At 41.1% G+C, this 12,669-nt stretch overlaps 2 protein-coding genes across 3 annotated transcripts in view; one reads left to right on the top strand and one right to left on the bottom strand.

The window, feature by feature from the left end:
* The window catches only part of DHX32 (DEAH-box helicase 32 (putative)), a 56,540-nt gene that overhangs the window by 33,090 nt on the left and 10,781 nt on the right, over window positions 1-12,669 (top strand). The window contains exons 4-7 of the mRNA XM_025395623.1: window positions 924-1,296; window positions 6,680-6,922; window positions 8,242-8,341; window positions 8,433-8,591. Coding sequence (XP_025251408.1) covers window positions 924-1,296; window positions 6,680-6,922; window positions 8,242-8,341; window positions 8,433-8,591 — 875 coding nt within the window. The remainder of the gene's footprint in view (window positions 1-923; window positions 1,297-6,679; window positions 6,923-8,241; window positions 8,342-8,432; window positions 8,592-12,669) is intronic.
* BCCIP (BRCA2 and CDKN1A interacting protein) overlaps window positions 7,198-12,669 on the bottom strand; it is a 28,644-nt gene continuing 23,172 nt past the window's right edge. For both annotated transcript variants that reach the window (XM_025395624.1, XM_025395625.1), the window contains exon 8: window positions 7,198-7,758. In XM_025395624.1, the coding sequence (XP_025251409.1) occupies window positions 7,640-7,758 (119 nt within the window). In that variant the 3' untranslated portion in view covers window positions 7,198-7,639. The remainder of the gene's footprint in view (window positions 7,759-12,669) is intronic.

Below are 12,669 nucleotides of genomic sequence, written 5' to 3'. Positions count from 1 at the left end.
ACTCTTTATCGTTCTAGGAATGGTGAGAACCCTCCCTAAATCAAAGTTCCCAAATGCTAGCCAAGGGCTAACCTTGCAGGCAGGCCTGTCTACAGATAGCAATCTCAGAATTGCCATGTACAAGAATAAATAAAAGTAAATACCTTAAATGGGTAAAAAACATACGGGATTGGTTTCTTCAAGCAATAATACAGGTAAATATGTAAATAGTATCAGAAAGTTATTTTCATTAAGCTTAGTGACTTAATGGTTTAGTTTTAAAAAATCATCCCAAGAACTATGGGAAAAGTCCATTAAAATCACTAATGACCCCTCCCCACTCCAGGAATTTTAGCCAATTTTCATGCTGCCCTTAAATAGGTGGTTACTTTTTAGATCCTTCTGTTTGCTTATTATTTGGATGACACCTTAATGATATCATCTCCCACAATGAACCACCAATAATAGTGTCTATCCAAACAGTGGGCTAGCTGGACCATGAGTCTGAGCCAGGATGGTTACTCTTGTATCCTTTCCTTGAAAAGTCTATAATTTTACTCAAAATTCTTTCATTGATGAATGAGAGAGGAAAAATTGACCAGAGTGTTTTATGATACTACTTTTTATGTATAAAGCTCAGAACAAAAGTTAGATGCAGGCTTTTATTAATATTTGTAATAAACATTTAGTCAGAGGCCTTTAACCTAGGGTTCAGAATGGTCTTTGTAGGGGGCGGTCCAGGAACATACACAAACTGGGTATAAATTTTGTTTGTATTTTTGTGTGTGATAATTCTGTAGATTGTATCAACTTCTACAGCCCAGTAAAAATTTAGAATTACTGATTCAGAGAAATGAATATAGGAAAGGCATTTTTTCTTGTTAGGAAGTTTTTTGCATGACTTAGCATAAGAATATTCTAACTTTAATGTTTCTTCTTTATAGGTATTGTACTGATGATATGTTGCAAAGAGAAATGATGTCCAATCCTTTTTTGGGTAGCTATGGGGTCATCATCTTAGATGATATTCATGAAAGAAGCATTGCAACTGATGTGTTACTTGGACTTCTTAAAGATGTTTTACTAGCAAGACCGGAACTGAAGCTCATAATTAACTCCTCACCTCACCTGATCAGCAAACTCAATTCTTATTATGGAAACTTGCCTCTCATAGAAGTGAAAAATAAACACCCTGTGGAGGTTGTGTACCTTAGTGAGGCTCAAAAGGATTCCTTTGAGTCTATTTTACGCCTTATCTTTGAAATTCACCGCTCGGGTGAGAAAGGTGACATTGTAGTCTTTCTGGCCTGTGAACAAGTAAGTAAGTGATATTCTAACCTTACAGAGTAATAAGGTATTTCACCTGGGAAGCGTTTAATAACCTACAGGTTTCAGTTTGCTAATTAACTGTTTAAATATTTGGTTTCATCACACCTAATTAAATAAAACCTGTGCTGAAAGGAGAACAGGAAGTGTTTCTAAAATCACATGCAGTTCTGAAAACAAAATACGGGTGAGGAGTCTCTAGACATGATCTCCAGAGCCAGCTTCCCTCTAGCAGGCTCAGGCCAGAGAGTGGGCTGCCCCAAAGGCAAAACTGACTCTTACGTATGCTTGCTGTGAGTTGTCGTCTCTTGGTACAGTAGGTGCATGCTGACTCCCCTGACATTCTCCGCTGCCTCCCTATGAGCAGGTGTGTTTGTTGGAGATCAGGAATATCACCTAAGCATTCACCATAGAGTTAAGTAATACATTTCCCACAAGCAGTCCTGTGATAGTCAGTGGAGTATGGGCAGAAAATATCATTTATAGCCCACCCAAGAAGGTCATCTCCCTAGACTGGGGCTCCATTCTTAAAAGGTAAGAAAAAACTTTAACTCGAGTTTCTTTAAAACATCTCTTTAAAAGAATGACTGGAAATGTGCAATCAAGCATCATTTCCATTCTGTTACTGCTTTTCTACAGCCAAGGTACCATTTGGTGTTGCATTTTTTTTTTAATTGCAGCTACACTGGCCCTATTTCTTTCCCCAGTACTCTGTTGGCTGAATCTAAAAGCCTCCAGGATCTCCAGAATTAGACCTCTCTTCATGGAGACTAATTGCCTGGCCTTTTCTCCCTATCTTCTCCCACAGAGAGAAGAAGCACGAGTTTTTAGACCATGACCCAAATATGTAGTGGTTCTACTCATTAAACAGAAACCAAAAAGGAAATTATTTGATGTAGGCTGAGCCACAGCTGAACAGATAAGTGGCTCAGCTGTCTGTCAGAGCCTTTTCTTGAACATCCACATGCTTTCAGAAACACTTTCAGAAGTATTTATTCTATTTTATACTCAAAGCATAAAGGATGACAGCTCCTTCTGGCTTTGGGAACTTTAGTTTTCTTAGATTTTATCTGTTTCTAGAACCTCAATGTAACTGCGTATTTACCATTTTTTTTTGCATGTAGATGATATGCATTCTCTTGAATAGCAAATCTGCCTATTACAGTGATTTATTCTGTTACCATCTCCTCAACCTGCATGATTCAAGATATTCAAGAAAGTCCTGAGAAAAATAATAAAATACGGAGACATAGGATTTATGAGAACAATTAGAGCTTCTCAGTATAACCAGATAAAGCCTAAGGAAGGGAAGAATAGCAAATCTAATATATTTGAGAGTCAGAATTGCCAGGTGAAAAACAGGACGTAGGCCGGGCACTGTGGTTCATGCCTGTAATCGCAGCACTTTGGGAGGCTGAGGTGGGAGGATCATGTGAGGCCAGGAGGTTGAGACCAGCCTTGACAACATAGCAGGGCCCTATCTCAACAAAAAAATTTAAAAATTTAAAAATTACAGGCTCAGGCCTGTAGTCCCAGCTACTCAGGAAGCTGAGACAGGAGGATTGCTTGAACTAAGGAGTTTGCGGCTGCAGTGAGCTATGATTGCATCACTGCACTCCAGCCTGTGTGACAGAGCAAGACCCTGCCTCTAGAAAAAAAAAAATGAAAAATTAAAAAAAAAAAAAAAAAAGGACATACATTTCTGCAAGAAAAAAAAGTGCAATTAAGACTGATAGGATGGGTGTAATCCTTCAAGTCAGGGTAAGCAAAAATTCCAAAATGGATTTGGAAATGGATTTTGGATCTTGGAAAATAAAGCTCATAACAGAACTAAGGTGCAGATGGTCTTAGGGCACATGATTCTTACAAGTTTAATATAAACTATAATTAATAGTAGAGTGACTTTTGAACTGTCAACTTTAGAAGATGCATCATTATCCAGGCTGGTAGTAGAAACTGTAAATGCCACAGGACTTGGAAAGATACGTAATCTCCCCTGAAGGCAGGCTGGAAAGGCATTCCTATTAAGAAACCATCAGTTTTGCAGTGTTAAAGTGAGAGTGCCATGAAATACCAGAGGATTTTGTAATTCTGAGCCTCTGTGACAAAGGCAGAGCACTGGACCCTCTAAAGGTGAGCTCCTCATTGTCCAGGGGCTCAGCAACTGACCTCCCCTGTGGGTGGGGCAGCAAGCCAGCCACTGACATTGTGCTGGCTTCAGCAGACTTTACCTGGGCACCAGGTTTTTTTCTCCTGCCTCAGCCTTGGATTCCACAGGTGTTACCTGGTTTTCCTTACCCCATCTGCCTGACAAGCAGAACACCATTCAGTATCCTGATGGACTTTTCTTTTCCATTACTTTTGTCAGGATCCATCATTAAGATACTCATCTCTTATGGGCTGGGATTTGTCTCTTGGAAAGATTTGTCTTTCTCTGAAATCGGTGCTAACAAGCTATTGATCATTCCCCCCCATGCTATTTGATGCTTTCTTGATTTCTATATAAAGCTTTAAAACCTACCATCACACTTAAATATCATATGAAAACAAAACCAGTCTAATACAAATGTACTAATTGTCATTTAAAATTTGTATTTATTTATTTAGAGACAGGACCTCACTGTGTTGCCTAGGCTGGAGTGCAGTGGTGTGATCTTGGCTCAGTGTAACCTCGAACTCCTGGGCTCAAGCCATCTATCTCCTCAGCCTCCCAAGTAGCTGGGATTACAGGTGTGTGCCGGTATGCCCAGCTAGTTTTTGTGGTTTTTTTTTTTTTTTTTTTTTTTTTTGGTAGAGACGAGGGTGGGTCTCACTATGTTGCCCAGGCTGGTCTTGAACTCCTGGCCTCAAGCACTTCTCCTGTCTTGGCCTCCCAGTCTTGGGATTATAGGCATGAGCCACTGCACCCAGCCCTATCATTTTTTATATTAAGGAATATATTTTAAATTACAGAAATATTCTCATTTTGGTGAAACAGCAATGCATTTACATTAGGTGTGTCACATTTTCTCCAACCGCTTGCTTAGCACCACACCTGCTGTGAATTAATCTCTGTAATTCACAGGCTGCCCTGTGTCTTGGTACTTAATTGAGACTTAGAGCCCTGAATGTTTAGCGTGTTGTTTCCTATCACCTAGCTGTCTTTTAACCGGAAAACAAAATATGAAATAGAAAACATACATTGAGATTTACGATAATATGCAGCCAGATTATTGTGCAGTAACAAACTATCACAAAGGTGTTTTTAGGTTGGAGGTTTTCCTGGGAAATGTTCTATGCAGTTGCGGATCTTCTTTCATTTTTGGCGAGCTAGATGTCTGCTAGGTATCATCCTTCAGTGGGTGTTGCTGTTCCCCATAACTGTGCAGGTAGTTATAGGAAAGTTATGCATAGGTAAATAAACCACATACATTGAGTAAGAATCAAGAAAATGAATAAACAAAATGTCTGAAGTACCAGGTGCACATTTTTTAAAGCTTTTCTGCCCCAAATTCTGCAGATTATGGCCTTAAAGCCCTGTATCAGCTGTGCTTGAGGAGCCTAAACTATATATCTATTTCTATTTTGCTCTGCTTTTTCCCTTCTGAAGATTTTAAAAATTCTTTTTTATTGCCATTTGAAATAAAATTCAACATTAGAACCCACTTACAAGGCAGCCGAAATAGCTCAGTGAGAGAGCATTAGAAGCAGCATTACTCGAAGAATTCACCTACGACTAAAAAGTTTTAGCAACCAGAACCAAATAAATAATTAGTGGCCATAATTATTTTTTCACATATTCTAAGAGAATAAAAGTAAATATTTCAATGCAATAAAAAGTTTATCTTGGGCCAGGCACGGTGGCTCACACCTGTAATCCCAGGACTTTGGGAGGCCGAGGCAGGCGGATCACGAAGTCAGGAGATCGAGACCATCTGGCTAACATGGTGAAATCCCGTCTCTACTAAAAATACAAAAAAGATTAGCCGGGCATGGTGGCAGGCGCCTGTAGTCCCAGCTACTAGGGAGGCTGAGGCAGGAGAATGGCATGAACCTGGGAGGCGGAGCTTGCAGTGAGCCGAGATCATGCCTCTACACACCAGCCTGGGCAACAGAGCGAGACTCCATCTCAAAAAAAAAAAGTTTATTTTGATGGGAAATTGCTCATGAATGGGCTACTGGAATCAAATCTCCTTTTCCAAATCCAAGTTAGCTGTTAAGTTGCACCAACGAGAAGCTTGCTTGATGGACTCATCTGGGAGGAATGAATGCATGTCCTCCTAAGGCCAACCAGCAGCCAGGTTCAGGGGATGCAGCTTAGCTCAAGTACTCATCCTTTTCCTTTTAATTTCTTTTTTGATGTATTTATTTATTTTTGAGACAGAGTCTCGTTCTGTCGCCAGGCTGGAGTGCAGTGGCACGATCTCGGCATGATGCAGCATCCGTCTCCCAGGTTCAAGTGATTCTTCTGCCTCAGCCTCCCGAGTAGCTGGGACTACAGGCGCATGCCGCCACATCCAGCTAATTTTTGTATTTTTAGTAGAGATGGGGTTTCACCATCTTGGCCAGGATGGTCTTGATATCTTGACTTAATGATCCGCCCAACTCAGCCTCCCAAAGTGCTGAGATTACAGGCATGAGCCACCACACCTGGCCTTCCTTTTAGTTTCTAAACAATCCTTCCTTAATATGAGGGGTAAAGTGAAGTAATCAGAATTATAAGAATGGAGAAATCATTTTGTTCTCATTATTCCAATTGGCAAGTTTTCACTCGTTAGGATCAACAGCCATGCTGTTTGCTTGGTAAAAAAAATCTGCCCCAAGTAAATATGTGGAAAACGGAAGTGCAAGCAAGGGACTGTACCTATGTACCAGCTGATGTGGGACCCCATGGAGTGGCCTCTGCCCAGCTTCCTGGGAGCCGCTTAGCAGATCAGGAAACAAGCACAGCTCACCTAGTTCTCAGCGACCTGTGATACCTTGCTATTCTTCTAGATGGCTCTGTCTTCCTACAAAACCCTTGAGTTAATTCAATCCCATTCTACAAAGGGTATGAAAAGGAAAGAGACATAAGCTAGAGACCTGGAGAACGGAATTGAGCTGGAAAAACTATGGCAGTTGTGGGAAGTCATCTTTTTTACTTAGATTTCTAGTGAAATCTAACGAAATTAAATGGGAAAACAATATAAATTCTATTTAACTTCCCAAAAGATGTTTTCTCATTTAGGTGCATCTTTCCTTATTTAAAGATACATGTAGGCAGCAACACAGGCATTTCTTTCTCTGTATCTGTTATGTAGTATTGCCTAAAATTTTATGTAATTCAGACATTTTTTTCATAGTGAAGTCTGCATTGTATTTTATTTTCATGGGGTTTTTTTTTTTTTTCCTTTAGGATATTGAGAAAGTCTATGAAATTGTCTATCAAGGATCTAACCTAAACCCAGATCTTGGAGAACTGGTGGTGGTTCCTTTGTATCCAAAAGAGAAATGTTCATTGTTCAAGCCACTCGATGAAACAGAAAAAAAATGCCAAGTTTATCAGAGAAGAGTGGTGTTAACTACTAGCTCTGGAGAGTCTTTGATCTGGAGTAACTCAGTCAAATTTGTTATCGATGTAGGTGTGGAAAGAAGAAAGGTAATTATTGAGTAGGTTAAACAGACTGCTAATAATTGTCCAGCACCAGTTTCTCAGTTTCCTACCATTTTACTGATCAGGAAGTGAGGATGAACTATGTGACCTGGGGATTCTTTGAATTTGGTCATGAGTGCAAAGAAGAATTATTGCAGCCAGTAACAAGTCTTGATCACGTATTACTGTCTTTCATTAGCATGTTGGAAGTTTGGAAATGAATTAAATTGATTGAGCTGCCAAAGGAGAAACTTTTGAGGAAAGACTCAACTACTAGAGCATAAAGGTGATAGTTATCTTTAATGGTATTTTTTTCTTTAGCTAAGGTACTAGCAAAGCAAATTGACTCTTAAACTAATCTTTTCTTATGAACATTTTACTGGATATTTTGATGGCCCCTTTATCAAAGTAATTAGTATCTTACCCCAGAGAAATTACTAGAAATTGTTTCAAGTATACTGACTTTATTTTAGCAGTTTTTGGCTTATAATTGACATGATAAAATTTTCATCCTAATTACAAAATATTCTCTATTACTTTTAAATAAAAATTAGAAAAAAAAGGAAAACAAGGTATTTCAAACTCTGACACTAAGACCTCAGAAAATCATAGCATTTGATATCTGAAAGGAAACTAAAAAATATTGACTAATTTACCATTACTAGGTGCTGAGATGTTTTATCCCTCCAGGAGACTATGAGCCTTCTAAATATCCCTGCCTTATTATGACAGAGCAATTCCAACAGTCATGAAGGTTCCCTGGAAATCACTTAGAGTTGATCTTGATTGAATTAGTCCAGCCTTCAGAGAAACCAGGGCTGTCACTTGCCCCCGTGAACCACCTGTAAGGAAAATCATTGTTAGTGCCATATGCAGTTTCTGTATTAGCTGTTATGACCGGAACTCTCAGTATGTATTGTAAAGGTGAGACCACCAAGATCCTGGTTGATTTGAACAAAACTATAAAGAAACATGGCACTATCAAGTAAGAACCCTTTCTCTGTGTGGCATATGAAGATATGTTATCATTCACCAGTACAGTGCTTTGAGAAGTGACAGTGCTAGTATTTTGGCAGTGACACAGAGGTCCCATAGTTATTGAAGCCACAATGAAAGCAGACGACCTTTAAATCCATTTATCAAAGCACTTGCAGTTTCCATCTCAAGGCAAGTGAAACAATAATAAATATTGTACCAAGAAAATGAGTCTGTAGCGGTGCATTTCATGGAGTAAAGTTCTGCAAACAGCATATTCTCTTCAGGATCAGTGAGCCTACTAAATCATGACTTATCTGACGCTAATGATGCTGTCTTTCCATTTAAAGGTGTACAACCCGAGAATAAGAGCAAACTCGCTTGTCATGCAGCCCATCAGCCAAAGCCAGGCAGAGATACGCAAGCAGATTCTTGGCTCATCTTCTTCAGGTAGTGCTGTGGACACAAATACTAAATGTTGTCAATTCTTGTATGCAGGCAACCCACAAATATTAAAGCCATTTTTCTTCATGTCTTTTAGGAAAATTTTTCTGCCTGTACACTGAAGAATTTGCCTCCAAAGACATGACGCCACTTAAGCCAGCAGAAATGCAGGAAGCCAACCTAACAAGTATGGTGCTTTTTATGAAGAGGATAGACATTGCGGGCCTAGGCCACTGTGACTTCATGAACAGACCAGGTAGCCTTATGCTCCCGTGTCAGCCAGGCATGTGGGCTGAGATTCACCTTCTCTCCTCCTGCCCATTCCCTGTCCTAAGTTCACATGATGCTCAGCAGTACCCACAAGTATGGAGGGGGCGTTGGTTTGGACTGAAGCATTTTCCCGCTAGAGGTAAACATTCTCTGAAGATAATTTTTAAAACCCCACAAACCTCTAGGAAATATCTGTTCTGACACTAGAAATGTGTCTGCTGTTGGACACTGGAGCACAGGGGTACTGGGCTTAAGGAGTGGGGGAATGTGGAGTATGGAAGCGTTAAGTATCAGCAGAAGGAAGAATTCTCAGCAGCTTGGATTTTCCTTTTTTCTTTTTTTTTTTTTTTTTGAGACAGGGTCTTGCTGTCACAGACTGGAGTACAGTGGCATGATCATAGCTCACTGCAACCTCCACCTCCCAGGCTCAAGTGATCCTCCTACCACAGCTTCCCAAATAGCTGGGACCATAGGTGCAAGCCACCACACTTAGACTAATGTAGATTTCCTTTGTAGATGTAGATTTCTTTTACTAAGTGACAACTTTTCAGAGCTACTCCTATGTCTGCAGTTTCTCAGAATAACCAGCTCAAAATACGCCAGAGAAGTATATTTTGGGGTGGCATATTCTAGTCTCCTTCAGTCATATTTTGAGGTGGTGTGTCCTAAGCCCCAACAAGATAGGTTTCATTTTTGAAAATTGCTCTTCCAGTCCCACTGTTCGTCTCATATGCCCAGGAATCACCACCTGTTGATTTCTAGGCATCTTCTTGCTCAGGTTAGTAGATGTTTGGTGAACTAGAAATGCAGGGAGAAGAAAAGGCAGGCTTGGTGATGTCAAGGATTTTTAAAAGCAGACTATATCACTGTGTTCTCTCCATGGTCACCCTTGGTGCTGCTCATTCCATGAGGCTTAAAGCTGATAACTGGGGGACAAAAGGGTTAGGGTAACAATTTATTTTTGTCTCCCGACAATACACACATAACTTTTCTGCTGTGCTTGGGGAAAATATAACTGTGGATTAACTCTGATTCATTGTTTTGGAAGCAAAAAAAGAAAAAGATGCTTGCAGCTGCTGCATTTAATTCAACTTATAATTGAAATACGCAAATCCAGCAAACTTGTTACCCTTTTCAGGATGCATGAACCATGTGAAAATGAATTTGGCATAACTAGGCTACAGGCTGTTAATTGAATTCCCCTGATCTGGACCTCTTTTTTAAAAATCAGTTTTCTTTTTCTTCCTTGGCTGCCTAACAATTGACCTCCATCCTGAATGACACACTCACTGTCTACTGGGGTGGGAGGCCTCAGGACCAGCTGACCACTTCAGTGGAAACAGATGGCCTGAGACTGCTGTTACCCTGGGAAGGCAGTGGTACCTAGATAGGAATTTGGAGAAAAACTAGCCCAAAGGGACCAGACTACAGCAGATGTCATCTTTGCATTCGGAGGCAGAACTCATTGTAGTAGTGACCACATGACTGGTATGATCTGTGATTCTTTGGATTATGAAAAGAAAAGTGAACCCAAACACAAACAGGCATGGCGTGTTCGATAAAGCAATGCCTCATGAAAACAGGGGAAAATGTAGGAAGAAAATAAAGCTGCTGGGCGCAGTGGCTCACGCCTCGAATCCCAGCATTTTGGGAGGCCGAGGGTAGGTAGATCACCTGAGGTCAGGAGTTCAAGACCAGCCTGACCAACATGGTGAAAATTCGTCCCTACTAAAAACAAAATTAGCCAGGCATGGTGGCGCATGCCTGTAATCCCAGCTACTTGGGAGGGTGAGGCAGGAGAATCACTTGAACTCAGGAGGTGGAGGTTGCGGTGAGCTGAGATTGTGCCACTGCACTCCAGCCTGGGCAACAAGAGCAAAACTTTATCTCAAAAAAAAAAAGAAAAGGAAAGGAAAGAAAAGAAAGTCAAAGCTGCAGAGGCCAGGGATGGTGCTGGCGAAAAGAGGAATTAAAGATTCTGCAGGGCTGGGCATGGTGGCTCACACCTGTAATCCTGACACTTTGGGAGGCTGAGGTGGGAGGACTGCTTGAGGGCCAGGAACTCAAGACCAACCTGGGCAATATAATGAGACCCCATCTCTACAAAAAAAAAATTTTTTTTTAATGAGCCAGGTGTGGTGGCATACGCCTGTAGTCCTAGCTACTTGGGAAGCTGAGTCAGGAGGATCACCTGAGTCCAGGGTTCAAGGTTGCAGTGAGCTATGATCGTGCTGCTGTACTTCAGACGGCAACAGAGCAAGGCCCTGGTTCAAAAGAAAAAAAAAGATTCTACAATGGTGTCATCTGTGATGGTGCAGATCTTTCACCAGAGGATTCCTAAACCAATTCATCAAGACCTTCTGGAATAGGATTTACCACACTAAAAGCCCAGTTTGTAAGAATACTAGAGAAGTATATGCGCTTGTTTGTAAATCACTTGGAAACTCAAGATTTGGCTTTGGAACTTACAAAATGATCTTTAAATGTTATAGTAACATTTACTATACTATATATAACATTTACATGTACTCATAACATTTACATGTACTAAGAGGAGAATGGGAGGAAGCAGGCTGCCGATGGCCCTCACATATGGCCCTACCCATAGCTCTGCCGCAGCGCCTGACACCTGCAGGCAGGACTGGCACTGCCCAAACAGCCCAGAGAGTCGAGCAAATATTCTAGCACTGACTGCCAGGAGGCCACAGCCTACCTAGGTTTTTAAGTTAATGAAGGTTAGACTAGTATCTGTTTAAAGGCTACACAAAAGTTACTACTATACTCAGATGAGGGAAAGAAAGACAAATGTGAAAAAGAAAGACAAACATGCCAAAACAACTTTCCAGGGCCAGTGTGTGAGGATCCTGGAAACAATAAAGTAAATAATGTTACAGAAAATGAAAGCAAAATCTGGGAGAGGTTTTAAAGGGCCCAGAATGGAAGTACTTTTGGCTCCTGAAGCCCTTTAGGCTCTTGTGGGCCTGGTAACTATATGGCTTATCATTTAAGCTGATATGTTTTTGAGTGCAACAGTCCAGGCAGAAAGATGGCTGTGGCTTAGGGGTGACCCGTCCCTACTAACAAAACAAAACAAAACAGCAGTTTAACTTAATGGAACCTGTTTATTTTGTGATGAATTCAGACAAACGGACCATCTCCCTGTGAACCTCACAGGACAGGGGCATGAATGCTGTTAATGATTAAAGGTGGAAACAGATACCACCCTGGGCAAACTGGGGTAGATGGTCCCCATATTGAGGGGACTATACCAAAAGGTGCAGGCTCTTGGGCCAGGCTGCCAGGGCTCCAAGCCTGGCCCCATCAGTCACTAGTGGGGTATTATTCAGCAAATTAGGACTCTCATTGCTTCATTTCATTTATCTGAATATGAGGATAATCAAAGCAATTGGTTCACAGAGTTATTAAGATAAATTAGTTAACACATGCATGCCCCTTAGAAAAGTGACTGGTGTATAGTAAACACTATAACATAATGATCACCGTGTGAGTGACTCCTACCTGAGTCTGCACCACATGGGCCCTGAGCTGCAGAGCGTCCTAGAAAGAACAGTTTTAATGGGTGTAAGAAGCAGATAATGACCCTCAGGTATTAGGAAACATCACCAGATTGCCTCTGAGATGGCCGCAGCCAGGAAGGGCCACGGTAGATAACAGCAGGAGCACTGGACTTGGGAGTCCAGAGTCAGCTGTGCTGGCAAAGCATGCCACGTACCAGTTTCAACACTGCAGGCGGAAGGCCCAAGTTCAAAGCCTCACTTATTACATATGACAAAACAGCTGGGTGGCCATGTGGCTTTGGCAAGTCACTTGTCTTTTTCTCATCTGTAAATTTAGGGTAGAGTGTCTGCCCTCTTGTATCCTGAGGTTATTTAGAGGTACAAATGAGATGTTTATGCAAAATTGCCATGTACAGTGTAAAGGAGTAGGAGTTAGGCAAATGCCAGGTTTTGTGAACACATCCCTGTGAAATTAAGTGAAGCAGAAGGCCTTCCTCCTTGTCCTCTTCAGAACCAACTCTTAATGCTATTCCCCAGAGGCCCTAG

Source organism: Theropithecus gelada, chromosome 9 (assembly GCF_003255815.1).
Source record: "Theropithecus gelada isolate Dixy chromosome 9, Tgel_1.0, whole genome shotgun sequence".
NCBI classification, from domain to species: domain Eukaryota; kingdom Metazoa; phylum Chordata; class Mammalia; order Primates; family Cercopithecidae; genus Theropithecus; species Theropithecus gelada.
This window is presented reverse-complemented; position numbering and strand designations above follow the sequence as displayed.